The sequence below is a fragment of the Dendrobates tinctorius genome, unplaced genomic scaffold, assembly GCF_039654945.1.
Source record: "Dendrobates tinctorius isolate UK_male_01 unplaced genomic scaffold, ASM3965494v1 ptg000304l, whole genome shotgun sequence".
Classification (NCBI taxonomy): domain Eukaryota; kingdom Metazoa; phylum Chordata; class Amphibia; order Anura; family Dendrobatidae; genus Dendrobates; species Dendrobates tinctorius.
This window is the reverse complement of record NW_027361971.1, coordinates 261,927-289,834: the sequence shown is the minus strand read 5'-3', so window position 1 is coordinate 289,834 and position 27,908 is coordinate 261,927. Positions and strand designations below refer to the sequence as shown.

At 48.1% G+C, this 27,908-nt stretch overlaps 1 protein-coding gene across 1 annotated transcript; it reads left to right on the top strand.

Annotated features, from left to right (window-relative positions):
- Window positions 1-1,370: 1,370 nt before the first annotated feature.
- On the top strand, window positions 1,371-27,233 carry MPC2 (mitochondrial pyruvate carrier 2). The gene is made up of 5 exons (XM_073560741.1): window positions 1,371-1,613; window positions 19,261-19,301; window positions 22,272-22,356; window positions 24,350-24,461; window positions 26,986-27,233. Exons 1-5 carry the CDS (start codon window positions 1,514-1,516, stop codon window positions 27,041-27,043), a joined length of 396 nt encoding a protein of 131 aa, XP_073416842.1. The 5' UTR covers window positions 1,371-1,513; the 3' UTR covers window positions 27,044-27,233.
- The last annotated feature ends 675 nt before the right edge of the window (window positions 27,234-27,908 follow it).

The window sequence follows — 27,908 nt, the reverse complement described above, 5'->3', positions numbered from 1 at the left end:
CAGCGTGTTGTACCTGATATTAGCTTTTTGTTTTTGAAGGTCTAGTTAACTGAACAGAGCTAGTCAAGGACTTCTGCGGAATTCATAGTAATCTTCTGTACTAATTTATGACTCTTGTTATTTCCAATTAATATAGCTTCTGTCTTAGGTAATGTAAAGCCATTCCTATTTCTCTTCTCTCTGTGGTTGTAATAAAGACTTGTGACTGGGCTTCTGAGATCCGACAGCCCTTGCTTGTGTGCTCTTGTCTCCGATCGATCGACTCCCTGATTTGACCAAAACTGGTAGAAGTGTGAAATCTTTTGAGTTTCCCCTAAACCTTTCCATACAGGGCTCCATAGCAGATGGAACCCACTGAATAACACTGGTCCAAGTGCAATCCAATTTTTTATCAGATTGATTTTCTCGTCTGTTTTTCTCCCAAACGAGCCCTTAACAGTCAGGTTTCCCCCTGCGTTAGGGTGGTCTGTCCTGTGGTGTTTGTGGGGGTCTTTTTGTGATGTGCTGTGATTTTGGAGCACGTTCCAGAGCAGCAGGTTTCTTGCTATTCAAGACTCTGATTAGAAAATGAAATAGACCTAAGAAAAAGGGCATAAATGGAAGAAAGCGCATCCAAAAATTACCATAGAAAAACCAAAATGAAGGCCAGAGCTAGCTTACCCATATAATAATTGTATTAGGATTACTCAAAGGTAAAATCACACAAATAGATATCATTAAAAACAAGAGGGGAGAGCGACACCCAAGGCCCACGTCAATGAAATAGTAACCTTACTAGTTGCTATGGCAACAGCTCTACATTTCCATTAATGAGCATTTTCTTTTACAGGCAAAACCACATAAACAGCACAGGCGGTTTTAGAGTGCGGGGTCCATCATGTATGGTTATCCATTGTAAGGCCGTGTTCACATGTAGCGTGTTGCTTCCATGCGGAAAGAAAGCAGCGACCCTACAGTAAGCCTGTGGCGGATGGCAAGTCTTCACCGCTTTTGCTGCATTTTCATTAGCTCTGCAACTGACCACATAGAACTACAACTGCATGAAAAGCGTGTGTAACAGGGCCTTCCCTGCCAACACTACAAGGTCATGGGGGCAAACGCTGCAAAAAACACCCGACTAAAAGCACACTGTGAAGCCGAGAAGACGCTGCGCTCCCGTCGCTGTTCTGCTGCACACGGCATGCACCTGAGCGCTAGGTTACGTTCTCCGAATCCCCGGCAGTTGGGCGGATGCAGGGCGCATGCGCAATAAGCCCCGTGCAACAGGTAAGGCCCGCCAGCGCTGCCCCACACACTGCTACTGAACACAGGAAGCGCTGCTCCCAGTCCTGAGCAATGATTGGTGCAGACACCGGAAGAGGCGGGGCCTGCTGTCACAGCTCTGCACCAATAGGAATTTGGCGATCGTGCTACGCCTCTCTCTCTGGAAGACCTTGTGGGGACTCTGAGCGCTTCCGCTAGGTGACTGCTGCATCTGCGGGCTGGTAACCAGTGCATCTCCCTGCAGGACACGATGGCAGCGGTCGGGCTGAGGGCGTCCTACCATCGAGCGCTGGATAAGATCGAGCTGATGCTCCCGGCAAAGCTGAGGCCCTTCTATAATCACCCGGCAGGTAGGACAGTGCCGTCCGTCAGCTGACCTGGCAGAGGTCACCTGTGTTTATGTTGTGGTAGAGGATTCCCTTCTAGATGGCAGGCTGGATACTCTGCCCGCCCTGTGTGCTCCCAGAGACTCACCCGGCAGAGCTCGCGAAGCCCGGGGGGCCCCACAGCTCACCATGCCCGGGGGGGGGGGGGCCCACAGGTCGCCATGCCCGGGGGGGGGGAGCCACAGGTCGCCATGCCCGGGGGGGGGGAGCCACAGGTCGCCATGCCCGGGGGGGGGGGCCCACAGCTCGCGAAGCCCGGGGGGGCCCACAGCTCGGCATGCCCGGGGGGGCCACAGGCCGCCATGCCCGGGGGGGGGGCCCCACAGCTCGCCATGCCCGGGGGGGCCACAGGCCGCCATGCCCGGGGGGGGGCACAGCTCGTGAAGCCCGGGGGGGGCACAGCTCGCCATGCCCGGGGGGGGCCCACAGCTCGCGAAGCCCGGGGGGGGGGGGCCCACAGCTCGCGAAGCCCGGGGGGGGGGGGCCCACAGCTCGCGAAGCCCGGGGGGGGGGGGGCCACAGGTCGCCATGCCCGGGGGGGGGGCTACAGGTCGCCATGCCCGGGGGGCCCACAGCTCGCGAAGCCCGGGGGGGCCCACAGCTCGCCATGCCCGGGGGGGGGGCCACAGGTCGCCATGCCCGGGGGGGGGGCCCACAGCTCGCGAAGGCCTGTGCTCGCTGCTCCTCAGAGGCCAGAGGTAGGCGCTGGGCTCAGGGTGTCTAGATATTGTTAGAAAGGGTTTACTGTATGATGCTCATCATCTCTGTGAGAAGAACTAGGTGCACTTGTGTGGGCAGCACTCTTCAGAATAAGGAGATGGCTGCAAAAACTAACATCTCTGTACTGGGGGATATAACGTCTCCGTGCTGGGGGGGAGGATGCCTGTAACGTCTCCGTGCTGGGGGGGAGGATGCCTGTAACGTCTCCGTGCTGGGGGGGAGGATGCCTGTAACGTCTCCGTGCTGGGGGGGAGGATGCCTGTAACGTCTCCGTGCTGGGGGGGAGGATGCCTGTAACGTCTCCGTGCTGGGGGGGAGGATGCCTGTAACGTCTCCGTGCTGGGGGGGAGGATGCCTGTAACGTCTCCGTGCTGGGGGGGAGGATGCCTGTAACGTCTCCGTGCTGGGGGGGAGGATGCCTGTAACGTCTCCGTGCTGGGGGGGAGGATGCCTGTAACGTCTCCGTGCTGGGGGGGAGGATGCCTGTAACGTCTCCGTGCTGGGGGGGAGGATGCCTGTAACGTCTCCGTGCTGGGGGGGAGGATGCCTGTAACGTCTCCGTGCTGGGGGGGAGGATGCCTGTAACGTCTCCGTGCTGGGGGGGAGGATGCCTGTAACGTCTCCGTGCTGGGGGGGAGGATGCCTGTAACGTCTCCGTGCTGGGGGGGAGGATGCCTGTAACGTCTCCGTGCTGGGGGGGAGGATGCCTGTAACGTCTCCGTGCTGGGGGGGAGGATGCCTGTAACGTCTCCGTGCTGGGGGGGAGGATGCCTGTAACGTCTCCGTGCTGGGGGGGAGGATGCCTGTAACGTCTCCGTGCTGGGGGGGAGGATGCCTGTAACGTCTCCGTGCTGGGGGGGAGGATGCCTGTAACGTCTCCGTGCTGGGGGGGAGGATGCCTGTAACGTCTCCGTGCTGGGGGGGAGGATGCCTGTAACGTCTCCGTGCTGGGGGGGAGGATGCCTGTAACGTCTCCGTGCTGGGGGGGAGGATGCCTGTAACGTCTCCGTGCTGGGGGGGAGGATGCCTGTAACGTCTCCGTGCTGGGGGGGAGGATGCCTGTAACGTCTCCGTGCTGGGGGGGAGGATGCCTGTAACGTCTCCGTGCTGGGGGGGAGGATGCCTGTAACGTCTCCGTGCTGGGGGGGAGGATGCCTGTAACGTCTCCGTGCTGGGGGGGAGGATGCCTGTAACGTCTCCGTGCTGGGGGGGAGGATGCCTGTAACGTCTCCGTGCTGGGGGGGAGGATGCCTGTAACGTCTCCGTGCTGGGGGGGAGGATGCCTGTAACGTCTCCGTGCTGGGGGGGAGGATGCCTGTAACGTCTCCGTGCTGGGGGGGAGGATGCCTGTAACGTCTCCGTGCTGGGGGGGAGGATGCCTGTAACGTCTCCGTGCTGGGGGGGAGGATGCCTGTAACGTCTCCGTGCTGGGGGGGAGGATGCCTGTAACGTCTCCGTGCTGGGGGGGAGGATGCCTGTAACGTCTCCGTGCTGGGGGGGAGGATGCCTGTAACGTCTCCGTGCTGGGGGGGAGGATGCCTGTAACGTCTCCGTGCTGGGGGGGAGGATGCCTGTAACGTCTCCGTGCTGGGGGGGAGGATGCCTGTAACGTCTCCGTGCTGGGGGGGAGGATGCCTGTAACGTCTCCGTGCTGGGGGGGAGGATGCCTGTAACGTCTCCGTGCTGGGGGGGAGGATGCCTGTAACGTCTCCGTGCTGGGGGGGAGGATGCCTGTAACGTCTCCGTGCTGGGGGGGAGGATGCCTGTAACGTCTCCGTGCTGGGGGGGAGGATGCCTGTAACGTCTCCGTGCTGGGGGGGAGGATGCCTGTAACGTCTCCGTGCTGGGGGGGAGGATGCCTGTAACGTCTCCGTGCTGGGGGGGAGGATGCCTGTAACGTCTCCGTGCTGGGGGGGAGGATGCCTGTAACGTCTCCGTGCTGGGGGGGAGGATGCCTGTAACGTCTCCGTGCTGGGGGGGAGGATGCCTGTAACGTCTCCGTGCTGGGGGGGAGGATGCCTGTAACGTCTCCGTGCTGGGGGGGAGGATGCCTGTAACGTCTCCGTGCTGGGGGGGAGGATGCCTGTAACGTCTCCGTGCTGGGGGGGAGGATGCCTGTAACGTCTCCGTGCTGGGGGGGAGGATGCCTGTAACGTCTCCGTGCTGGGGGGGAGGATGCCTGTAACGTCTCCGTGCTGGGGGGGAGGATGCCTGTAACGTCTCCGTGCTGGGGGGGAGGATGCCTGTAACGTCTCCGTGCTGGGGGGGAGGATGCCCGTAACGTCTCCGTGCTGGGGGGGAGGATGCCCGTAACGTCTCCGTGCTGGGGGGGAGGATGCCCGTAACGTCTCCGTGCTGGGGGGGAGGATGCCCGTAACGTCTCCGGGCTGGGGGGGAGGATGCCCGTAACGTCTCCGTGCTGGGGGGGAGGATGCCCGTAACGTCTCCGGGCTGGGGGGGAGGATGCCCGTAACGTCTCCGGGCTGGGGGGGAGGATGCCCGTAACGTCTCCGGGCTGGGGGGGAGGATGCCCGTAACGTCTCCGGGCTGGGGGGGAGGATGCCCGTAACGTCTCCGGGCTGGGGGGGAGGATGCCCGTAACGTCTCCGGGCTGGGGGGGAGGATGCCCGTAACGTCTCCGGGCTGGGGGGGAGGATGCCCGTAACGTCTCCGGGCTGGGGGGGAGGATGCCCGTAACGTCTCCGGGCTGGGGGGGAGGATGCCCGTAACGTCTCCGGGCTGGGGGGGAGGATGCCCGTAACGTCTCCGGGCTGGGGGGGAGGATGCCCGTAACGTCTCCGGGCTGGGGGGGAGGATGCCCGTAACGTCTCCGGGCTGGGGGGGAGGATGCCCGTAACGTCTCCGGGCTGGGGGGGAGGATGCCCGTAACGTCTCCGGGCTGGGGGGGAGGATGCCCGTAACGTCTCCGGGCTGGGGGGGAGGATGCCCGTAACGTCTCCGGGCTGGGGGGGAGGATGCCCGTAACGTCTCCGGGCTGGGGGGGAGGATGCCCGTAACGTCTCCGGGGTGGGGGGGGATGCCCGTAACGTCTCTGTGCTGGGGGTGGGGGGGGGATGCCTGTAACGTCTCCGTGCTCGTAGGGCCTACCACTGAGACACCTAGTGACCACTAGAATGGTGATTGTGTTAAGATGGAAGCAGCATTCAATAATGTACTTTGCCACTCCACTTAAAGGGAATCTGTCACCAGGTTTTTACTACTTGATCTGAGAGCAGCAGGATGTAGGGGCACAGACCCCGCTTCCAGTGATGTGTCACTTACGATGACAGCATGGAGCCCAGTAACAAAATCACTGTTTGTCTCTGAATGCTGAGCTCAGGATAACCTCACACGCCACTAATAGGCTGTGCATGGCCAGACAGCCTCCAATCTGTGGTGGGGGTGGGCATATACAGAGCTCAAGAGTATGGAAGACTATATATCAATAGAGGATCAGTAAACTTGCTGGTCCTCTATTAATATATCTTCTGGTGATAAACAGTGATTTTATCAAAACTTCAGCACGCAGCCCAATAAAGCGTTAGTTTTCTCCATCTAAGCCTATGTGACAGACTGTGCAAATCACATTCAGATGACTCCTGAGTGCAGTTCAATCCTTTTCTTTTTTTTCTTTAATATTCATGGTCCCATAGATTTGCATTGGCGATTTTGATCCGACCCTTGATCAGAGTCAGGAATATTGTGGAGTCACAACTGATATGTGAATGGCCCCATAGACGATCACAGGTACGAGAAAATCAGTGAACAGCATGGCTAGCCTTCACACACAAGTAGTGGCCGTCTGAATAAGGCCTGAGGCTGTGCCCAAACAGCTGCGCCCCATGCTGGTTTGCATGCTAATTACTTCTGGATGAAACTCATAAACGCTGCGGCTTCTTTACCTGGAGCCGCATTCCGGCTCTCATAGACTTAGTGACTTCCCGGCTGCTCCGCAAACTCTGGAGTGATCCCGCAGGTCACAGCCTGCCGAGGACGACTGGTGCGGCGCCAGTAACAGATGATGATGGCGGCTGGTAAGTAGAAGGTTACACTAGGGATACCACGCCAGCATTGAAAAGCCAAAAAAACCCACCAGAGTAAAAATAAATGGGAGCCTATGTGCCCCCCGCTAGACTGAAACATCACTGGGAAGTGGACCAGTAATAATGTGTGGGTAACTACTATAGGAGATACATTTGGACTAATACACCACTTAAATATAATGAAAAAAGCAATATATGAGTAATGTCATGATTAGATATGATTATGATAGTGTTACATCCAGGGCTGTGGAGTCGGTAAGCCAAACCTGCGACTCCGACTCCTCAATTTCTCTTCCACCGACTCCGGCTCCAATATATATTGCTTATATTTAAGTGAAAAATGTATTCTAGTACAATGTGAACATCAAACATTTAATCATTTTTATGATGCAATAATCAAGACATTTAGATAGAACATAATATTTATTGGAATACAACTTTAGAACACAAAAAACTGTAATAGATTGTAAATATGTAATACACTATGTAATATCGATTTTATATATATATATCACTATGTAATAAACTATAAGTGGCAAAAAACAGTTTTCAACAAAAACATACTAAATAACATTTGTGCAGTCTATGAAATAGAATTGCCTCCATCAGATCCTCCTTCATAGATGACCTAATAATTTTAAGGCCAGAGAACAACCTCTCTACACAAACTTGGGTTGGAGGCAAAGCCGTAACCACATGGGCAACATCTCTAACAATTTCCAAGTATAAAGGAATTGCCTCATGCACAGTCAGTTTTGATGAACGGTTGAATTTTTCTTTGAGAGCAAGTGAAACATTTTGCTGAAATATGGTCAATCTGCTTGCTGTAGGAGACGGAGTGAAATCTTTTTCCTTGCAGCAACGCTTTGCCTGCTCCATATCATCCAAATACTTGTCAAAGTCAAACTCCTCATCTGATGAGGATGAAGATATGGCAGCAGTAGCACTGTCAGGACCCAAGTCCTCTTGCACCTGACAGTCCTCCAGTAGGCCACTCATCCTAACTGCTACCTCAGTCAGAGCTTCTTTTCCTTTAGTAAGCTGTTGATCATCAAACAATATACGATGACTTGGGTCCACATAAACAGCTGCCAGAAAAATTTTATTTTCCAATAGCTGTGTCTCTCTCCGTTTCATTGAAGCAGAAATGCCATCTGCAATTAAATCTCTTTGGGACAGGCAAAATAGCAAGTTCTTCCACTCCCTTATGAAAATGCCAGGAGTTAAATCCTCAGCATGTAATTTTTTAGTCACAGTAACTAGGTGATTAAGCAATTCCTTCAATTTAACCACCTGTGTCCATTGACCTTCATTTAGGGTCACCTGAGGGTTCGCCATATCTATAAGAAACGGTTTTAGCCAGGATCAAAACTAGGGGGGGGCAGAACCTCATACTGTTCCGCAGAATCTCATACCGCACACCTCAGCTGCTGCAGAACCTCATATTGCACACCCATACACTTGAAAATAAAGCCTGCACCTTAAGAAGATGTGGTGAATGCAGTCTATTTATTCCAACTATCAGTTGATGTTGATGTTACTGAAGACGAGCAATGCCTGTCCTGGGCGTCCTGTTGAGCAGTTATGAGGTGTACCTGACTGGTGCTACCCGGCTTTCATTCTTTTTGGTACAGATATGGATAGAGCAGATTTCTAATCTGCTTTTGCTATTGAAAACATTATCAATGAGCTCAAAAACCTTTCAGGTGAAGCGGTTTTTTAAAAAGCTGATCGGCTTTTGCAGCTGAAAAACGTATCCTCAAAAAATGCAGCAAAAACTCTGTGTGTGAATGTAGCCTTAGATCAGGAATAGAACAGCCATTTATAGGACACTTCATAACTTTCCCAAATTCCTATGAAAAAATATTCAGCACATCCTGCATTGAACTACTTTACCCAATTTATTATATATTTTAGGAGTCGGACCATTTTATACCGACTCCGACTCCACCAAAATGAGCACCAACTCCACGACTCCGACTCCACAGCCCTGGTTACATCATTGTATATCACAATCTAACACATAACCTTATTGGAAATATTACAAGGCAATGGAATTAGTATATAGAGCCTTAAGGATATGCTGCTGCTAGGTATCAACTGCTTGCAATAGGACAGTGCCCGAACACTATAAAGCAGCAGGAAAATGCCAGATTAAAGATAGCTCAGAAAATACAGACCATGTGCCATTATAGTAGGTAGAACCACACTGCCCAGCACCCCAATGCGCATGTAGCTTCGTCAGGTGAAGCTGAGGCAGTGTTCCTGTGGGTATATGAAGGCTTATTCCTTGTTAAATCACCTGTAATTAATCAGAGAGCCGCCATTTGCCCATCCAGACCTCCTGGCCGGTGCCATTAGGTCCATGTAGTATGCACTGCAGGGTCTGATAGGACGCCGGGGGGGAGGGGTTGAGGAGGTGGCACCAAGTAACCGTCGTCCAATGAGTTCCGTGGTCGCCTTCAAGAGGATTATTATTTATTTATATCACACACATTTTTGTCTAATCATGACATTATTGTTCTAGAGTGGGGAAAAAAGTATTTAGTCAGCCACCAATTGTGCAAGTTCGCCCACTTACAAAGATGAGAGAGGCTTGTAATTGACATCATAGGTAGACCACAACTATGAGAGTCAAAGTGAGAAAACGAATCCAGAAAATCACCTTGTCTGACTTGGCAAGATTTATTTTTGTGGAAAATAAGTATTTATTCGGTCGTCCATGACAGCACCACCTGAGAGAGGGGATCCGCCCTCCAGGAACAGGAAATCCTACAGATACATAAGGACGGCACCTCTCCCACGCATCAGTTGGTTTCCTGTTCCTGGAGAACAGGATTCCCTACACCGTTGGTGGCTTGCACGTCCTCGCGCGCGCCCGGACCGTAAGTGACGCGGCGTGGCCGGTGGCCTGCGCGTCCTCGCACGCCCGTTCCGGAAGTGGTGCGGCGGGGGGCCAGGCTGGTGGCCTGCACATCCTCGCGCGCACCCGGACCGGAAGTGGCACGGCGGGGCCGGTGACGCCGGACCGGAAGTCGGGTGCCGGCCGGCTTTCTCTCTCGCCGGGAGCGGCGGCACGGGCGCCGACGGGGCGGGGGGGCGTGGCACGCAAAGGGATGGACGTCGGGGAAAATGGGGGGCGAGAATCAGGCCCTGGCCACGTCACCTGCGAACCCGGATTACCGGGGGGGAAGAAAAGGGCACAGAGGCACTGCCGAGCGGCTTCTGCTCAGGTGCAGGATGGATTAGCCGGAAGCTTCCGTGCCCCAGCTGGACAGAGAGCAGGAACGTACCTCAGAGAGGTCCCAAACCAGCTCCCAGCAAAAGAAAAAACGAACTGGACAATCCGGCCATAGAAGTTCCTCCAGGCCGAAAGATCCAGCTCGCCCCCCCCCACCTGTGATCCGGTACCTACGCCTTCTGCTCAGGGTAAGAGATCCTCGTGAATGTGCCCTGACGCAGTGTCCCCCTTATGTTTTCCTCCTATAGGGGAAGAAATGCGCTGACAAGGCAAAAAACAGGGAGTGTGCCCTTTGCAAATGCCTACCCTAAGAGGCTGTGCCAGTCATGCATACGGCAGACTGTAAAAAAAAAAAGGGGGGGCGTAGTCCCAAAAAATTACAGGCATACATCCTTACGCTGTCCCCCCTCCTGTAGGGGGCGGAAGAAACCCCTGACTTCGCTACAAGTCTAAGGGAAATAATCAGGACTGAGGTTAAAGCCCTAAAATCCGTACCCCAGGGGGAGTCGTCTAGGAAGAGAAAAAGGGCGAGTTTCTCAGGGTCAGGCTCTTCAGCAGACCCTAGAGGGAATGAAGACTCCTCAGAGCCCTCCGCGTCTGCGTCCTCTTCAGAGGAAGACGCCAGCCGTTTCTGCCTAGGTCTGGAACAAGTGGACAAACTAGTCAAGGCAGTCAAAGCTACCATGGGGGTAACAGACCCCAAACCTGAACGGTCAGCACAGGATCTAATGTTCGGGGGTTTTGACCCCAGGAAACGTAAGTCGTTCCCGTTAAATGGCAAGGTCCAAAATTTGATTATTAGAAAATGCAGGAAACCAGAAAGAAAAGGCCACCAGCCTTTAAACGGCGATATCCTTTTGAGGACCCTGTGGTGAATAAATGGGATAAAGCCCCGAAATTGGATGCAGCAGTGGCTAAGGCGTCCAAAAAATCCGCTATTCCCTTTGATGACATGGTCTCTTTAAAGGATCCGCTGGATAAAAAGGCGGACGCCTACTTGAAAGGCACATGGGAAATGTCGGCTGGCGCCGTGAGACCGGCGGTCGCAGCTACCTGCACGGCCAGATCTATGATGGTCTGGCTGGACCAGTTAGATTCCCTCGAGGCTCTGTCCTCTGTGTTTCTATCTTAAAAACCCTACCTACCATCCAGGATGTGGCAGCCGTTTTAGCCAACGCTTCGGCAGACTCCGTGAGAATGGCGGCCAAGGCCGCTGGGCTATCGAATGCAGCCCGACGGGCTATATGGCTGAAATGCTGGCCCGGGGATATCCAGGCCAGATCCTGGCTGTGCTCCATCCCGTGTGAGGGGGAATATCTATTCAGACCAGTCCTAGATGAACTCCTGGAGAAGGCTGGCGACGATATAAAAAAATTCTCTTCCCTGCCAACCCCTTCCTATAGACATCCCTTTGCTAGGAAGAGGTTTTTTCGGAGGAGGTCATCCAGGGACCGGGGCAGATGGGAAGATAAGAAAAGAAAAGGTACCGCTTTTATGTTTGGAGGGGGACGCCAAGAAGCATCCCGTGAGACCAAGAAACATCCCCAATGACTAGAGGCCCCAGTGGGAGGTAGACTATCGGCCTTCTGCCAAGCCTGGTCGCGGATCTCGAACAGTAACTGGATCCTGGGGTTGGTAGCCTCAGGCCTAAAACTCGAATTTGCCTGTGTCCCCCAGAACTGCTTTAGGGTCACCCCGCTTAGGTCTTCCTTGGCGGAACAGACTGCCCTAGAAACCGAAATTGTTGACCTATGTCAGAAGGGGGTACTGATAAAGGTACCAGAGGCGGAGAAGGGCGAAGGCCTCTACTCCCCCCTATTTTTGGTCCGTAAACCAGATAATTCCTACAGGACCATAATTAATCTGAAGGCACTCAACAGATATCTGGTCATTCGACCTTTCAAAATGGAAACTATCAGTTCCACAATAAAATTGCTGTTTGAAAATTGTTTTATGGTGGTGGTGGATTTAAAAGACTCTTATTACTATATATACCCATCTATGCGTCTCATCAGAGTTTCCTTAGAGTGGCAGTTCATTTGGAGGGGTCGTTACAGCATTTTCAATATGTCGCCCTTCCCTTTGGTATAGCAGTCGCCCCCCGGGTGTTCACTAAGGTTATAGCGGAAGTTATGGCCCATCTACGGGAAGCAGACATCCTAGTAATCCCCTACCTGGATGACTTCCTTATTGTAGGAAAAACAGCGGTCCATTGTCTGGATCAATTGCAGAAAGCAAAATTGGCTTTGGAACGGTTAGTGTGGCTATTAAACATTAAGTCCTGTCTACAGCCCATGAAGGTCCAGCAGTTCTTGGGCTTGATCCTAGATTCGCAGAATAAGGAATGTCGTCTTCCACCCAAAAAATTGGTTCGCCTACGTCAGCAGGTCTTGAACGCCTCCAATAGCCCTTCCATGTGTCTCAGGAAAGCAATGTCCTCCTGGGTTCTCTCTCATCCTGCATCCCCGCGGTCCGGTGGGCCCAGTTCCATACAAGAGTGCTACAGGGTGAGGTTTTACGCCATCAAAAGATCCTGGGCGGTTATCTAGAAGGGTCGCCATGTTCGAATATTCTCCGACAATCAGGTCACCGTGGCTTACATCAACCACCAAGGCGGCACTCGTTCCAGGCCTCTGATGGAGGTAGCAGAACGGCTGTTCCAGTGGGCAGAGCAACATCTCCTGTCTTTAACAGCTCTGCACATAAAAGGAAAGGAAAACACCACGGCAGACTTCCTAAGCCGCAACCTTCTAAAGCAAGGGGAATGGACCTTTAAAAGCGTCCATCTTCAACCGGATAGTATAAAATGGGGGCTGCCAGAAGTGGACCTCTTCGCCACCAGAAAGAACAGGAAGGTGCCTCGGTTCTGCTCCCTGAATCCCAGGGAGAACCCTCTGGCAGTAGATGCTCTTCTAATCAAATGGGACTTCAGGCTAGCATACGCCTTCCCTCCCCTGGCTCTACTACCCCTGGTGATGAGGAAAGTCTAGAAGGACAAAGCGAGGATTATAGTGATCGCCCCGTTTTGGCCCAGGAGGGCATGGTTCTCATGCCTGAGGATCATGTCGGTATCTGACCCTTGGGTCCTGCCAAACATCCCAGACCTCCTGTCCCAGGGTCCAGTTTACCATCCTCAGGTAGCTGGCCTACATCTGACGGCGTGGATTTTGAGCGGGCACTGCTAAAAGAGAGGTTTTTCCCTGGCCCTAATTAACACCCTGCTTAAAAGCAGAAAGCCGGTTACAACCAAAAAAGCAGAAAGCCGGTTACAACCAAAATCTACGTGAGGATCTGGAAGAGATTCCTTCAGAGCTCAGGGGTAGTAGCTGGACAGTCCACTCCCATAGCACAGATCTTAGAGTTCTTGCAAAAAGGTCTGGACATGGGACTCTCCACCAGCACCCTTAAGGTACAGGTGTCGGCTCTAGGGGCACTGTTCAACTGCAACATCGCCAGTAACCATTGGATCAATAGGTTCATTAAAGCAACAGGCAGGTCCAGACCGTTAGTGAAAAATAAATTTATGCCACGGGATCTAAACCTAGTTCTTACGGCCATGACAGAGGCCCTGTTTGAAACTATATCATCAGCTTCCACAAAAAACCTGTGCCTTAAAGTGGCTCTCCTGGTGGCGTTGACATCAGCCCGTAGAGTGAGTGACATCCAGGCGCTATCTAGACTACCTCCTTACATACAATTCAGGGATGACAGGGTAATTCTTACACCCGATCCAGCATACCTGCCTAAAGTAGCCTCCAGTTTCCATAGAACTCAGGAGATGGTTCTTCCATCCTTCCTCCCTAATCCCACAAACGATAAGCAAAGGAAATTACACACTCTAGACGTTAGATGTCTCCTAGAGTACCTGGCGGTTACCGACCCCCTGGAAAAAAGATAATGCCTTATTTATTTCCTATCGGGGCACTAAGAAGGGCCTTAGGGCTTCAAAAAGTTTGCTAACGAGATGGATTAGGGAGGCCATTTCTTTAGCATACACCTCAAAAGGCAAACCGGCCCCTGGCAAGCTGAGGGCGCGTTCCACCAGGGCCATGGCAACCTCGTGGGCAGAGAGATCGGAGGTCTCAATCGACCAAATATGCATTGCGGTCCTCTTGTGCTCTGTAAACCAAGTGATGCGTGGGAGAGGTGCCGCCCTTATGTATCTGTAGGATTTCCTGTTTCTGGAGGGCGGATCCCCTCTCTCAGGTGGTGCTGTCATGGACTCCGAAAAATACCGTTAACCGGTGAGTAACTACAACTTTGGTCACCTAAAAACATGCAAGATTTCTGGCTCTCACAGACCTGTAACTTCTTTAAGAGACTTCTTTGTCCTCCACTCATTACCTGTAGTAATGGCACCTGTTTGAACTTGTTATCAGAATAAAAGACACCTAGCCACAACCTCAAACAGTCACACTCCAAACTCCACTATGGTGAAGACCAAAGAGCTGTCGAAGGACACCAGAAACAAAATTGTAGCCCTGCACCAGGCTGGGAAGACTGAATCTGCAATAGGCCTGCAGCTTGGTGTGATGAAATCAACTGTGGGAGCAATATAAAAAAAAAATAGAAGACATACAAGACCAATGATAATCTTCCTTGATCTGGGGCTCAACGCAAGATCTCACCCCGTCGGGTCAAAATGATCACAAGAACAGTGAGCAAAAATCCTAGAACCACACGGAGGGACCTAGTGAATAACCTGCAAAGAGCTGGGACCTCCGTAACAAAGGTTACCATCAGTAAGACACTACGCCACCAGGGACTCGGATCTTGCAGTGCCAGACATGTCCCCCTGCTTAAGCCAGTACATGTCCAGGCCTGTCTGAAGTTTGCTTGAAAGCATTTGGATTATCCAGAAGAGTATTGGGAGAATGTCTTATGATCTGATGAAACCAAAGTAGAACTGTTTGGTAGAAACAAAACTTGTCTTGTTTGGAGGAGACAATGCTGAGTTGCATCCAAAGAACACCATACCTACTGTGAAGCGTGGGGGTGGCAACATCCTGCTTTCGGTCTGTTTCTCTTCAAAGGTACCAGGACGACTGATCCGTGTACATGAAAGAATGAGTGGGGCTATGTATCGTGCGATTTTGAGTGCAAACCTCCTTCCATCAGCAAAGGCTTTGAAGATGAAACATGGATGGGTCTTTCAGTATGATAATGATCTCAAGCACACCACCAGGTCAATGATGGAGTGGCTTCGTAAGAAGCATATGAAGGTCCTGAAGTGGCCTAGCCAGTCTCCAAATGTCAACCCCATAGAAAACCTTTGGAGGGAGTTGAAAATTCATGTTGCCCAGTGACAGGCCTAAAACATCACTGCCCTAGACGAGATCTGCATGGAGGAATTGGCCAACATACCACCAACCTTGTGAAGACTTACAGAAAACGTTTGACCTCTGTCATTGCCACAAGATGTATAACAAAATATTGAGATGAACTTTTGTTAATGACCAAATACTTATTTTCCACCATAATTTGCTAAATAAATTTTGCCAAATCGGACAAGGTGATTTTCTGGATTTGTTTTCTCATTTTGACTCTCATAGTTGTGGTCTACCTATGATGTCAATTACAGGCCTTTTTCAACTTATTTAGGCTGGTTTTACACTTGCTGTGTTTTTTTGCTGTCCTATTTGCGGGCCGTATGACCGTAATTTCCACGTTCCGCAAAAACGGGCCGCAAAAAACCTCGAATCGCCGTTTTTCCTTGTTATAACAAATATCATCGGGAAAAAAAACGATGATCCGCAAATACGGTGTACCGCAAAAACAAGCTAACTGTTTTGCATTACCATTGAAATGCATTGCGGCCGTGTCCGTAAGCCGTGAAAAATATCAAGTAAGCTCTATATTTTTTCACGGCCCTCACTGCTATACTTAGCACGGCCCTCCTACTAATTTTTGCGGCCCCTGAAGAAATGCATTGGGGCCACAAAAACGGCCAGCAAAAACACGGCAAGTGTAAAACTGGCTTCTTTTACACTTCCCGTGCTTTTTGCAGGCATTTTTTGCAAGGCCGTATTGCTGTGATTTTCACGATCTCCCGGAAAATCAGGCCGCAAAAAAACCTTCTCGGAATGCTGTTTTTCCCTGTTTTGACAAATTGGTGGGAAAAAATATGGCGTTCTGCAAAAAACATTGAAATCTATTGTGGCCGTATTCGTAAGCTGTGAAAAATATTGAGCAAGCTCGATATTTTTTCACGGCCATATGGCACACGGCGCTCCAGTGTGTTTTTGCGGCCCCAGAGAAATCTATTGGGGGCGCAAAAACACGGCAAGTGTAAAAGAATCCTAAGTGGGAGAACTTGCACAATTGGTGGCTGACTAAATCCTTTTTTACCTCACTGTATATTGCTTTTGTCATGATATGTAAGTGGTGGTATTAGTCCGAATATATCTCCTATAGTTACCCCACACATTACTGAATTGAAGTGGTGGTATTCTGGATATATGACAACCTGAGCGTTCCTTGCCCTTACTGGGTGCAGTGCAGTCTCTCAACCACAGCTCCCTCCTCTGATCAGCTACACTGTCGCATTCTCGGTGCTGCAGCCAGTCGCTGGGCTCTGTAGCTTGTTGGTTAAGTTCAATTACTTCTAGGTAGAAAAATAAGCTATTTAACCCCTTAGTGACGGAGCCAAATTTTTGAAATCTGACCAGTGTCACTTTATATGGCGATAACTCTGGAATACTTCAACAAATCCCAGTGATTTTGAGTTTGTTTTTCGTGACACATTGTACTTTATGATAATGGTAAATTTGTTTTTATTTTATAAAAAGTATCAGAAATTTGAAAAAAATGTTAAAAAATTAGCAATCTTCAAACTTAGAATGATTATCCCTTTTTATCCCTTTAATCCAGATTTCAATAAGGAATAAATTCTTGGACTTTGAGTGCGCTGCCAGACAGATTCAATAACCACCAGGTGGTTATTGAATCTGTCTGGCAGCGCACTCAAAGTCCAAGAATTTATTCCTTATTGAATTGTGGTACGGTTCCGCTGTGGACCGTTGGACGTGCAGCAGGCTGACTTACTATACAGGCTTTATTTTATCTTTGAGAAGGTGAGTCTAATACTTTCAGTATTTGAACATTTTACCTGGATAAGACCCTATTGCGCTTTTGTTTCAACCTTTTAGTGAAAATAACCTTTAATCCAGATTGTCACACCACACAAAAACATTCATAAATAACATTTCCCACATGTCTGCTTTACATCAGCACCATTTGTAAAATGTTTTTATTTTGTTAGCATTTTAGGAGGTTTAAAAATGTAGCAGTAATTTTTAATTTTATCAAGGAAATTTACAAAAAATTATTTTTTTATTTTTTTATTTTTTTTTTCTTTGGGACCTACCCAGGTTTGAAGTGACTTTGGGGGTCCTATATATTGGAAAACCCCCAAAAGTTATACCATTTTAAAAACAGCACCCAAACTGCTGGCAGGTAGTTTATTAACCCTTCAAGTCATTTTCAGGAATTAATGCAAAGTGGCATGTCAGAAATGCAAAAGTGTGTTTTTACCACCTAAATGCCGCTAACTTCTGAACAGGTTACGACAGCCGTTAGGCTCTAAGGCCACTATTTGGTCGTGAATTGCCATGGCAAACATCAGGACCACACAATCATGATCTCAGGGTGCCGATGGGGTTAAAGAGGAAGCCCCCAAACTCTGTTAACCATTTATATGATGATGTCACTATTGACAGCAGCATCTAAGGGGTTAAAATGATTTGGACAGTGCAAACACTGATCGTGGCTGATGCACCAAGTTGTCAGCTATAGTGGACAGCCGACAGCTGCTAGATTGTCACCTGTATGGGGAGGCTATTCTCTTATATCTCACATCAGTTAAGACGTATTGGCGGTCATTAAGGGGTTAAGGCTGCGTTCACATGGGCACAGTTAGAGATGTTTTTGGTAAATGCCATGTTTTGATGCAATTTTCTAAAACCATTGTCAAGCGTATGTGCCTACTGGAGGCGCAAAAGGAGTTTCCTTGTTCTCTAGTCTTTGCCCTTGAAAGTTGTCATTGATAACACCTGGTGAATAGAGAACTGCTGCATGGGAAGATCGTGTCGGCTGGCAGGACTGTGATATGACAGGTAGTCTATTATGAAGGGGTGGATCATAGCGCTCAGATCATGGATTTATTATTATTATTTATTAAAGACCCAGACTTTAAAAGGATGATTGTTTTCATAAAAGTGATGGCATGTTGGTAAAATATATAGTGACCTTAGAATTGGTGTGGGGCTGACCTCTGGGGTCTGAGTAGAGCTTCGGGTGCTCCCTGTATGACTGTGCTCCTGGCCACCAGCCCTTCCGGGGCAGTGCGTGGTTCCTTTACAGTGCTGTCTCCTTCACTAAAGGCTTCATCCCCTCCTCCGATATCATGAGACATCTTGGGGAAATTCCATCACTTTATGAGATGGCAATAATTCCATTTAATTGGTTTTCTTGTTTGCCTTTAGCTTAAATGTGTTTCCAGTTAAAACAAAACATTAAAAGGATTGGTGTGGGTCCGAGCGGGTCCCTGCACACACCGGAGGATTAGGGAACTTTTCTCCACATTAGAATGGAGTGGCAGTACGCACGCTTGACCACCGCGTCTGTCATCCCTTATGGGGCTGCCAAGCACTGCTTGTGGCTTTTTCTGGCAGTCCCATAGAGAGAGAATGGAGCGCCGGTCGGGCATCTGACCTTATGCTTAATTTTGGATTGGGGATATAAGTTCCCCATTCTGCTGATCGATTTTGGACCCATCTAATCAATGTTACCTTGTCCAGAACTTGTTTTGACTGGACAATCCCTTTAATTCCTTAAAAGGAATCTGTCACCTCAGTTTGGTGCTGTATATAAATGCGTTGTGTCCGGTCCAATAGGTGGTGTTTTGGCTCCTTCCCTCCATCCCTCCTTGACCGCTGTATGCAATATTTCAAGTAATTTCCGTAGTTGTCGTCCATATTACGTGCACATTGCAATCTCCAATCGCGCGTTCGCTTTATGCTTTGCCCAACTGTGGGCAAAGCCGAAAAGCATTAGTGCGCATGCGCCGGTGAACTAATGCTTTTTGGCTTTGTCCGCAGTTGGGCAAAGCATAAAGCGAACGCGCGATTGGAGATTGCAATGCTCACGCGCGTAATATGGACGATAACTACGGAAATTACCTGAAATATTGCATACAGCGGTCAAGGAGGGGTGGAGGGAAGGAGCCAAAACACCACCCATTGGACCGGACACAACGCATTTACATGCAGCGCCAAACTGAGGTGACAGATTCCCTTTAATCTCCTGGACAACCCTGGTATAGCCTCAATGTTTGCTGGAGCATTTGATCCAAAAGGTAGCCAGTATGAAGGGGTCTAAATGTTCTGTAGGCCAGTCGTCGGGATTCTGCGCAGGTCAGTGGCTCCATATAGGCTGTGTGCCCCCACAGTACAATACTATTGTATGCTGATGCCTAACCACACGTCGCACGCCATGCAGAAGTGGTGGCCTCACGGCATTAGTGCCTATGTATGCCCACAGCACCCGCTGACTACGTCTTCCCGTGAGAAGCTGCTGCCGTCTATCACTTGTCTCTTTCTTGTTCTAGGACCCAAGACTGTGTTTTTCTGGGCTCCAATAATGAAATGGGTAATTAGTTTTCAACGTGTGTCAATGTCTGACTTCTGATATGTAAATGTATGTCTGTCATTGGATCCTTACAGGTATAATGCATTCAGATTCCTGTACATGGCGTTAAAGGGTTTGGCCACTATTAAGACAACCCCTTCTTATATTCTCTATTACCCAGTGTAAAAGGAGCAGAAACTCGTCTCTATCACCGACATGGCATTCGGTGGGCGCTGATGGGCTGCAGTTGGAAATCTGAGGTCGCTTTGAAGCGAATCCGTGACTGCTGATGGGCTGCAGCACGTGGCAGCGCCGAACAGTGTGGGAGGCGAATGTTATTTTTATTTTACACTGGAGACTCGTTTATATAAGAAGGGGATTGTCCAGGTAGTAAACAGCCCCTTTAATAACCGGTATTGCATGTCTCCCTCTTATAGTACAGTACTTGTCTTTGTGGCAGGGTTCATGTCCTCGCTTCAGCAATGCGCCCTCTGCTGGAAGGTAGTGAGGCTACAGACACAACTTTTTTTGTCCAGCTTAAAAAAAAAAAACTGATTTCAACTGGATCGTTTTTTTTTTGTTTTTGTTTTTTTTCGTTCAAGTCTATGGAAAACTGATCAGTTAAATAGCCATCTGTTTTATTGCATTGGAAACTGATCCAGTGAGCACAAAACGGATGCTTTTCACATGAAAGAAAAATATATAGACTTCAATGTTAAAATAACAAAAGGATCCTGTTGAAATCTTTTCTTTTTTTTTTTGTCTGCACAGCTTGTTACCCGATTGCTGCTGGATCCGTTCTCACTGATGAGTACTGGGCATGTGCACGTAGCCTGACGTGCCGACAGTGGCTACCAGTGGGCTTGTACTCTCCTGCATCTGTGAACAGAGGCAGCCTCTGTGCGCTGTCTGTGACTGCACTGCCATGGATTCTGTCACTGGTGGCTTGGCTTCATTTATACCGCCAAGTGTATGTAGCAATGCAGTAAGCAGGACAAGGCCTCCAAGGATGATTCACTAATCTTCATTGTGATCATGTCCTATTTCCAGCCTTAATATGTTGCCTCTTAGAGCCATGCAGACGATGAGCTATCAGGATATTAATCTGTGAGAAGTATCATGTAGAGACTGAGAACCTGACTCCAGTGATGTGTCACTTGCTGGGCTGCTTTACTGTACTTTTGATAAAAATCAGTGATTTATCAGCAGCAGATTGTCATATAAAGACGAGTTATCCTGCCGCCATGTAGTCCTCCATGTTTCTGAACTCTGTATAACCCTACCCCCACCACTGATTGGCAAAACTGAAATACCTTCAATCAGAGTCTGGTTCAGTCCCAATTTTAATTCATTTAATAAAAATATTTTTTATTATTTTCTTTCTAATATGTTTTAGATGTACTGTTTTATTTCTTTCTTCTAAGGCTAGGTTCACATTGCATTAATGCAGTCCGTTCAACGCAGCTGTCATATTGTGATTGCGTTTAGCAATCACTGTAGCGCAGCTTCCCTATCTGCACTAGCAGTGACGGACCCCCGAGCGCTGCAGACCGCGTCCGAGGGTCCATCACAGAATGACGGCACATCGCCAACGCATGCTGATTATGATATGCGTTAGCGATGCGCTTGTCTATAGAAGTCTATGGGTGTGTTAACGCATCCGCCACATAGCGGTAATGCCGCAGTGTAACGGATGCGTTAAACGTACTCCATTAACGCAATGTGAACCCAGCCTTGCTCAGATTTGTCTGAGCACCGGTCAAATTTTGTTTAAATGCAGATTGCACATTTTCTGTTAGTACAATAAACCTCATTTGAATCCAGAAATATATCTGAGTCATCAGTTATTAGATATATGAAACTGAAATAGCTGTTGCAAAAACCAAAATTGTTATAAAGAAAAAAGGTTAACATTAATAGGGGTGCCCAAACTTTAACATATGACTGTATGTTGGGTATTATTCAGTGAGGGGAATGACCTGGCAATCTGGTTGTCAGAAAAAAAAACTCCTTAGACTAGAATGTCGTGGTAGATGTGGTCTCCTCTGCATTTTTTGTTTTTCCCCACCTCCTTTTCTTCCCATTCTTTTTCTGCCCTCCTTTCCTCTTTACCTTCCTCTAGCACACACATCATTGGTTCATGTAAAAGCGAATGTTACTACCTCATCAAGCTGCTTATACTGTATTTATATTCTAATGTTTATCAATAACGGAACAATAAAAAGGTTGACGTTGTTAATATTATTGAACATAACTAGAATGTTCTGTTTTCATAGGAATGTTGTTAAAACTCAATAAAAATATTTAAAGTAAAAAAATCTGTAGAAGGCATCTTAATAAGTGATAAATCACTGGAATCAGGGTCTCTGTCCTGCATCATGCTGCGCTCAGTATTTTGGCAGTTTATGAATGCAGCTTAGCACAAGTAACTGATTTAGATGTGTAAATTTTTGGCATTCCATTGGATTTTCATGCCTTTGTCATTTTCTATGCTGGCTTGACTATAATAAACAGTTATGATGTAGGAAGCCAATTGCCTCTGAATCCGATGGGAATAGAGAACTGTGACTTTTTTCTTCCACTAAGGGTTGTCCCAATAATAACTATACATGTAACGTTCTGTGGCTTCTATATTTTGGCGTCTCCCCTGCTGATTACTCCACGGTCTGGCATCACAAGTGATCGCTGCTCCTATTGGCCTATCGGCACGTGCAGTCTGATGCTCCAGCATTCTCACAATCACACGGGTTTAGATTTGGGCTCTAAGTTATAATGTGCTGCACGTTTCTACAATTGCATACGGCAGTAATCTGAGTAATATTCCCATGGAGCCCGGCCGCATGTCTGATGGAAGTTGGCCAATGCCTCCTACTCCTGCGGATTCCTAGATCCTGTCGCATCACGAGAAGGGAGGTTGTAAAAGTGAATTATGTTGTATTTTTGCCCTGCAATGTAGTAAATGTTTTTTTCGCTCTTTGCTGTAAATTGTAGGGCTTGGTGATCGCTGGCTTAGCGGATATGACCAGACCAGCAGACAAGCTGAGTACGGCTCAGTCAGGAGTGCTCACGGCTACTGGTAAGTTAGACATTTTGGGGGTTTATGAGTTAAATAGAACATAAGTTGTTGGTGTAGTTGCCATGAACAAATGGTGAGCGCTTCAGTACAGCCTTGTTGTTGCCAGAATGCTCAGTGCGTGGTTATGCCCCCTAAATTTACATACTGACCACTCCTTCGTATCTTAATTGACAGCGCTCATTGTCATTGCCAGCTCTCCCCGCTGACTCTCCTGGTTACAGTATGGTATCGGGTTGTGCCTGAAAAGAGCAGACGCCAATGAGGGCCGAGCAGTTCGACTGTAAGCATGGCTGCAATGTGGAAGTGCAGAGCCGCTGATCAGGATGTGACAATGGCGCAGCTTGAGTGCTGTCAATCAGTGGCTATGCTCACATGATGTCATTGCTGACTGTCCTCTCTCCTGTCTGTAGCTGGGATGAAAGCTGCTAATGACTGTGTGCGTGCAGAGCCACTGATCAGGATGTGACCATGGCGCAGCTCGTGCTTCAGTGCTGTCGATCAGTGGCCATGCTCACATGATGTCATTGCTAAACAATCACTGACCTCAGGGAGACCAGTCAAAGAAAACACTGCGGCATCCGGCAAAGGCGCTCAATCAGTGAAATCCTAGGTGCATTGCTCCCTGGGAAATACAAATATGCAAACAAAGTCCTTGGAGCCTCATTTAAGAGTCTCAAACACAGGACTAGCCAGATCTTCCTCCAGGGAAGGACCCAGCCAAGGAGTGGCTCCTTTCGGAAACCACCATTACCACCATATTAAGTGACCCTTTAAGTCAATATTCAGCTCTTTACGAGTTTACAGATATGACAAGGTCAGGTATCCATCCAGGTATCGTATTTCTCAGGGAGCAATGCACCTAGGATTCCACTGATTGAGCGCCTTTGCCGGCTGCCGCAGTGTTTTCTTTGACTGGTCTCCCTGAGGTCAGTGATTGTTTCGTGATATTGGTCTACTAGGTATTGCTCCCACCTAGCCAGAATCCTACTCCACACTGATGAGGGGCAACACCCCGAAACAGCTGTCTGTGGATGGATACCTGGCCTTGGTATTTCCCTTGTCATATCTGTAAACTCGTAAAGAGCTGGATATTGACTTAAAGGGCCACTTAATCTGGTGGTAATGGTGGCTTCCGAAAGGAGCCACTCCTTGGCTGTCTCCTTCCCTGGAGGAAAATCTGGCTAGTCCCGTGTTTGAGACTCTTATATGAGGCTCCACGGACTTTATTTGCATGATGTCCTTGCTGGCTTTCCTCTCTCCTGTTTGTGGCTGGGATGAAAGCTGCTAATGACTGTGTGCGTGCAGAGCCGCTGATGAGGATGTGACAATGGCGCAGCTCGTGCTTGAGTGCTGTCATCAGTGGCCATGCTCACATGATGTCATTGCTGGCTGTCCTCTCTCTCCTGTCTGTAGCTGCTGCTCAGACAGGAGCCAGGGATGAAAGCTGCTAATGACTGTGTGCATGCGGCTGCAGTGTCCTTGCGTGGGTGCAGAGCCGCTGATTGACAGCACTCCAGCAAGATGTCACTAAATGCCCAGTATGAAAATTGAAGCGGTGTAATGATATACCGAGCCCTTGGGCACGCCATGTGTACACCACATCCCATACATCTTCACAGAAAACACATTCCTTGCCATAAAACAACTCCTTAAAATTGATGCTACAGGTCTGATTTATTTAGGGGCGAAGTCCCTGCATGCCTGTGTAAGGGGTTTATTTAGTGTTTTGGAGGTAACACAGGGAGTACAGTGACATTATTTGGACTGAGAGCAGCAGTGAAGGGCAGAGCTTCCTTTTCTCAGTTTAAGTACCAACTTGTTATCTGCTCCTTTTATTCAGCTTCCTATGACCTACATGCCCATAGTGACGGCATAGGAGGGATGATCCTACTGACAGATTCCCTTTCATTTTAGCTTAGCAGGTATACTACTAACATCTTATTGAGCACTAATTATGTATTTGCTAATCAGTAACCCCTCTTTTCTTCACCAGGACTTATATGGTCGCGTTACTCGCTTGTGATTATCCCTAAAAACTGGTCTCTCTTTGCTGTAAACTTCTTCGTTGGCTGCGCAGGAGGTTCCCAGCTGTTCAGAATATGGAGGTGTGTGTTCAGAGACAGAAACTTGCCAGTTGGACTGGTAAAAGATACAAGTGTTGTGTATCTGAGTCACAGTATCCTATCCTCTGAGATTGGGGTAGCCATTGCAAGAGGTTTTCAGGGCAGAATTCTCACCTAATGGCTCCTAATCGCTTTCAGCATATATAATTCTAATATGTCGTCAATGCAGTGATGAACAGCTGTGCCCCCATAAAAATGGCAAGTCATTCCAAATGGATACTATATTACCAAAGACTATCCCAGAATTGCTATTTTTTTCAACTTCCACAAATCCTTAAAAAAAAAAAAAAAAAAAAAGTTGATTAGCAAATTATTTATACCCCAAAATGGTTCCAATGGAAAAAAAAACAGCCTCACAAAAAAAAGCTCTTAGGCTAGGTTCACATTAGGGTACCGGGGCTCTGCGGACGGCTGCGTACTTCCTTCATGAAGCTCCGCCCACTTCCGCACTTTTTCTATTTAGGTCCGCCTACTTCTGCATGCTTCCTGCGTACCTTTCTTTAACATTTGGTATGCGGGACATGCGGATGCGTTGTTTTGACACGCCCGCAGACCGCACGGTAACACAACAAGTTGCGTTTTGCGCAGACAGCGTGCGCATCAAAACGACACATCCGCATGTCCCGCATACCAAATGTTAAAGAAAGGTACGCAGGACACATGCAGAAGTAGGTTGATTTAAGCGGAAGTGGGCGGAGCTTCTGGGAGGAAGTACGAAGCCCTCCGCAGAGTCCCGGTACGCTAATGTGAAACCAGCCTTACAAATGTGTGAACAGAGCAAGTAAACTTATGGCTTTTTTTACTGCTGCAATGGAAAATTGAAAAGAAAGTCACTGTACCTTGAATCTCCAAAATAAATTGCTGCTAGAGTTGAGAAAAAAGATTGGCGGAAGCGTGGTCCAGAGACCACATCGGTATTCATTGGCCGCCAGATCAGAGCCCTGTAAGTCTTCTCTTACCTTTCGGAATCCCTTCTTCTGACAGGAAAGAGATAGAGAGAGAGATATATATATATAATTTGTACCGTGTTAGCCAGTAGATAGAAGAATATTTAGAATTGAGAGTCCTCAGTAGTTGATACCTTTTAATAGCTAACTGAAAAGATAGTAACACATTGCAAGCTTTCCAGACTACTCAGGTCTCTTCATCAGGCCTAAACTAATACATAGAATGGTCCTGGGCCATCTGCTCCAACCCTCTGCTCAAAGCAGGATTCACTAAATCATCCCAGACAGATGTCTGTCCAGCCCCTGTTTGAAGACTTCTATTGAAGGAGAACTCACCACCTCTTGTGGCAGCCTTTGACACTCTCAGTGCAGGAATGAATGTGTCTCATGGATTTATGTCTTTTTACATCAATTAAGGAATTTGCTCCTCGGACCTTGTGGAGGAATCACAACACAGGACCAGACCCCAATCAGAGGACAATAAAACATCCAGACTCCTTATCTATGAACTGTTTTAATATTTATGGCCACAACTGTTTATCCCTCTCCCATAACTGTAGTTCTGCTTGTCGTCAGTTGTCTTATCTATTGTATTATTTCTCTGCTGTGTTGTGAATAAATGTGATTCTTCAGATTTTGGATTGGTCAATGCCTGAAGAGACCTGAGTAGTCTGGAAAGCTTGCAATGTGTTACCATCTTTTCAGTTAGCCAAAAGGTATCAACCACTGAGGACTCTCAATTTCTAAATATTTTTCTTCTGATTAATAAGGCCAGCTCAACGTCATTGTGGTGGTGTGACTCGCACATGACATCACACCACGTCTACTAATCAGAAGACGGAGCAGATAGGAGGACGTGTACAGGGCTCTGGTCCTGCTGCCACAGATTACTACCGTAGCTTCTAGATCAGGGTCTTGTGTATCTTTTTGCTCAATTATTGCTGTTGCTTAAACTTTTCTCACCAAGTAAGGTGATCCCGCACCATACAAGAAGAAACAAAGTAACGAGAAACTTCAGTCACCTGGCCTCTTCAAAAATGGAATAAAAATGGTCAATTTTGTATGTACTCAAAAATTGTACCAAAAAAATCAACGCGACCACAAAAAAGCCCTCTCACATTTTGATTAATTGAAAGAGAAGAATAAAAAGGTTCATATAGCTATGAGGGCATTAAAGAGATATTCATGTGGCCATCACCTGTCCATCTCCTGAATTAGATCATATGGATGTTGTGAAGATGTGGGGCTTATTTGTCATCCTCTATTAACCAGTACAAAAAAAAAAAAAAAATAGAACTTTTTTGTACAAGGTGCTTCTATTCTGACTGCACTAGGCCATCTTTCTATTACAAGGATGACCACCATGTAATAATACATTTCTCTTGCAGTGACCACTGCTTGAGGAATGCCAAAGCTTCTCACGGCAAAATCCACTGTTTGGTGGTGTTCCCAGGAGTATATTAGCTGTTTAAGTGGCTAATATACCAGCTTTGAGGTGTACAATGCTTGTGAAATAAGATCTAAGTATCTTTCAATTTCCTTTTTTCTTTTCATTACAGATATAATCAAGAGCTTAAAGCGAAAGCTGCAGAAGATATCCAGAAAGCCAACAATTAATGCTATTAACGACCTTGAACTTTTTAAATATCTGAGAAGTTGGGTAGCACCATCAATGTGGGTCTAAACATTTTGCTAGAAGAAACCATATATTACGTCCTAACCTTATTAGTAAATAACAATTAAAATATTTTGGGTTAATTTTATTGAAATTTCTAGTGCATCATGTTAATAAAGAATTCTAACAGTTCTTCGTACCATATTCTAGTGTATTCACTGGTTACACATAACTTATCAAATATGTACATTGCTTTTATTGTGAAGCAAATTTCACTGAGCTACACTGTGTGCAGAATTATTAGGCAAGAGTGTACTTTCACCAGATCATCACTTTCTGAATATTTTCCAAGACTTATAAACCTGAATGCTATTGGTTGAAGCAGATCAGGTGATACGTATTTGTGTAATGAGTAAGGTGTGGTCTAGGGATATCTGATTCTGAAAAATCAAAAATTAAGTCTTGGGCTATGGTCACACCATCAGCATTTTGTAAGCTGAAACCAGGAGAGGAACAGAGGAAAAGTATAATAGAAACAAGTCACCACTTCTAGATTTATCACCCACTCCTGGTGTTGACTTACAAATACTGATGGTGTCACCATAGCCTTTCAGAGGGATGCAGCACTCCTGAAACTGGTAAGATATAGGTGCAGGATCACAGTACTATCAACAGTTCCGCAAAAAACATGTTGAGGGAAAAAAAGTTGCACATTAATTGTCAAAGATTTTAGAAGACTCAAATGTGAAGCGACCAGGATCCCATTATTCTCCAGTGCTGTCATACTCCAGAGCTGCCACCTAGATGGCCAGAAGTACTAGGTGTACAGAGACATGGCCAAGGAAAAGAAGGCTGAAACCTGACCAC

Excerpts from the sequence above, each read along its gene's own strand:
- MPC2 (XM_073560741.1), top strand. The coding sequence starts at position 1,514 with ATGGCAGCGGTCGGGCTGAGGGCGTCCTACCATCGAGCGCTGGATAAG. Across the intron at positions 1,614-19,260 it reads CTTCTATAATCACCCGGCAG|GACCCAAGACTGTGTTTTTC; the intron begins GTAGGACAGTGC and ends TTCTTGTTCTAG. Across the intron at positions 19,302-22,271 it reads GGGCTCCAATAATGAAATGG|GGCTTGGTGATCGCTGGCTT; the intron begins GTAATTAGTTTT and ends TGTAAATTGTAG.